The sequence below is a fragment of the Austrofundulus limnaeus genome, unplaced genomic scaffold (genome assembly GCF_001266775.1).
Source record: "Austrofundulus limnaeus strain Quisiro unplaced genomic scaffold, Austrofundulus_limnaeus-1.0 Scaffold320, whole genome shotgun sequence".
NCBI classification, from domain to species: Eukaryota; Metazoa; Chordata; class Actinopteri; order Cyprinodontiformes; family Rivulidae; genus Austrofundulus; species Austrofundulus limnaeus.
The window spans coordinates 233,177-234,930 of NW_013952722.1; the positions used below are offsets into that span (position 1 = coordinate 233,177).

At 37.6% G+C, this 1,754-nt stretch overlaps 1 protein-coding gene across 1 annotated transcript in view; it reads right to left on the reverse strand.

Annotated features, from left to right (window-relative positions):
* Positions 1 to 1,754, reverse strand: part of slc15a1b (solute carrier family 15 member 1b) — a 23,598-nt gene that overhangs the window by 9,260 nt on the left and 12,584 nt on the right. The window contains exons 15-18 of the mRNA XM_014022214.1: positions 910 to 991; positions 714 to 830; positions 237 to 368; positions 88 to 134 (exon numbers count right to left, since the gene is read on the reverse strand). Coding sequence (XP_013877668.1) covers positions 88 to 134; positions 237 to 368; positions 714 to 830; positions 910 to 991 — 378 coding nt within the window. The remainder of the gene's footprint in view (positions 1 to 87; positions 135 to 236; positions 369 to 713; positions 831 to 909; positions 992 to 1,754) is intronic.

The window sequence follows — 1,754 nt, forward strand, 5'->3', positions numbered from 1 at the left end:
TCGTACGCACAACTTAAGAACAAATCTGTGCGTACGAACGGTTCTTGCATGAGGCCCAATGTTTCTGATAAATAATTGTACGATTACCTGATAGCATTAGCACCCTGCTCCGGCTTCTTGATGATGTCACTAAACTGAAGAAACAAAMAATACTCGTGAGAACAAAATCTGCCGAGAAGAAAACAGTTGTTTGGTTTCACTTTGACTGCAGTGTCCCTCCTGGTTTGAACTCTGACCTCCAAGGATTTGAGCTTGGACCCATCTTGAACAATGATGATGGTACTTCGACTGCCACCTGGTAGACTGACCTCATCGAGATAACTGGAATCCACAGTTAGATGAAATGATTCTTTAAATGTCATATAATCCTGGTTTGGAAGAAAGGAGAAACTTTTAGTGAAGTCCTTCAAACCAAGGTTATGTGAGCTGGTTTACAGGTGCAGTAAAACCAGTTATCAAGTCCACAACAGACTATTTTAAAGCTTTAAAAAACGTTAAGACTACCAAACGTAATTCATTGTAAAGTGCTGAACTAGATATTTGTTGAGACAATTATTTTTCAATAAAATATATTTAAAAAATGTAGAATATGACATTTTTTTTACTAGCAAATCCCATTGAGATCACAGATCTCTTTTTAAATGAAGGCCTAAACCAGTTATACAAGCAGGGCACCACGCCCTGCTTATCAATCTGTGTTCTCATGCTCGTACCGTGAAATTATCCAGCTTAAACGTATGGAGTCCAGCTTCTACAGCTAAGGACCTGTTAGCCATGTTGATGAACTTTGCTTGGCCCTCAGTGCTCGATGGGAATTTAGGTAGAGTGTTCTGGAAGAAGAAACAAACACACACACTTCATAAGTTTCACGTGTGTTCAGGTTCTTTTACGCACGTGTGTTTTACATACATCAATCTTTATCTGAACCAGGGCAGCCGACACAAAGGCAAGAGCAGCAAGGAACATTCCCACGGTCATCCTCTTTAATGGACTGTAGAGTGAAACGTAAACACACGTTAGACGTTTAACTGATATTTTCATCCTCCAAGAGAAGCTCTTTAACGCACAGGTAGGCAGCAAAAATATTCACCAGAAGTGGTGAATATTTACTCCACTCAGCTAACAAAAACTGAGCTTCACAAACCAGTAAACAAGTCAGAAAATTTGTGGAAGCTAAYGCTAACTGATAACAGAAGCTAATTGGTCTGCCTTCGTTTTCCAAAGTTAGCTTTACTGTCTGCAAACACGCTAACTAAAAAAAAAATWACTTTTTTCAAATGCTAAGCCACTAAACAGATAAGGAAATTAACAGAAGCTAATGCTGACGGATAACCGCTAACTCAAGGTCTGTCATTTAAACATAGACGTATCCACAGAGATGTCAGAGTCTTGGCTATAAGCTCAGAAAAATCATTTCCAAGTCCAACAAACAGGTAAAACTACAAGCAGTTGATATGACAAGTGAACAAATRGCATAAAATGATGTTTATTTGCAGAACTAAATGTTAGCAATAATGCTAATCCACTAATTGGAAGTTTAGCGTCGCTAATTTTCCAATTAGTGGATTGAAAGCTGTGTTTATGATTAAAAACTGTGCCCATTACTGACATTCATAATAACCAAATGTCAAAATACAGACACAGAACTTTCTTAGCTAAAATAATGCACTGCAAAAAATGTCCGTGTAACCAAGTTTTAAAATCTTATAACAGCCAAAAAGTCTTTTTGATCTTGTTTTGAGACTGATTTACTA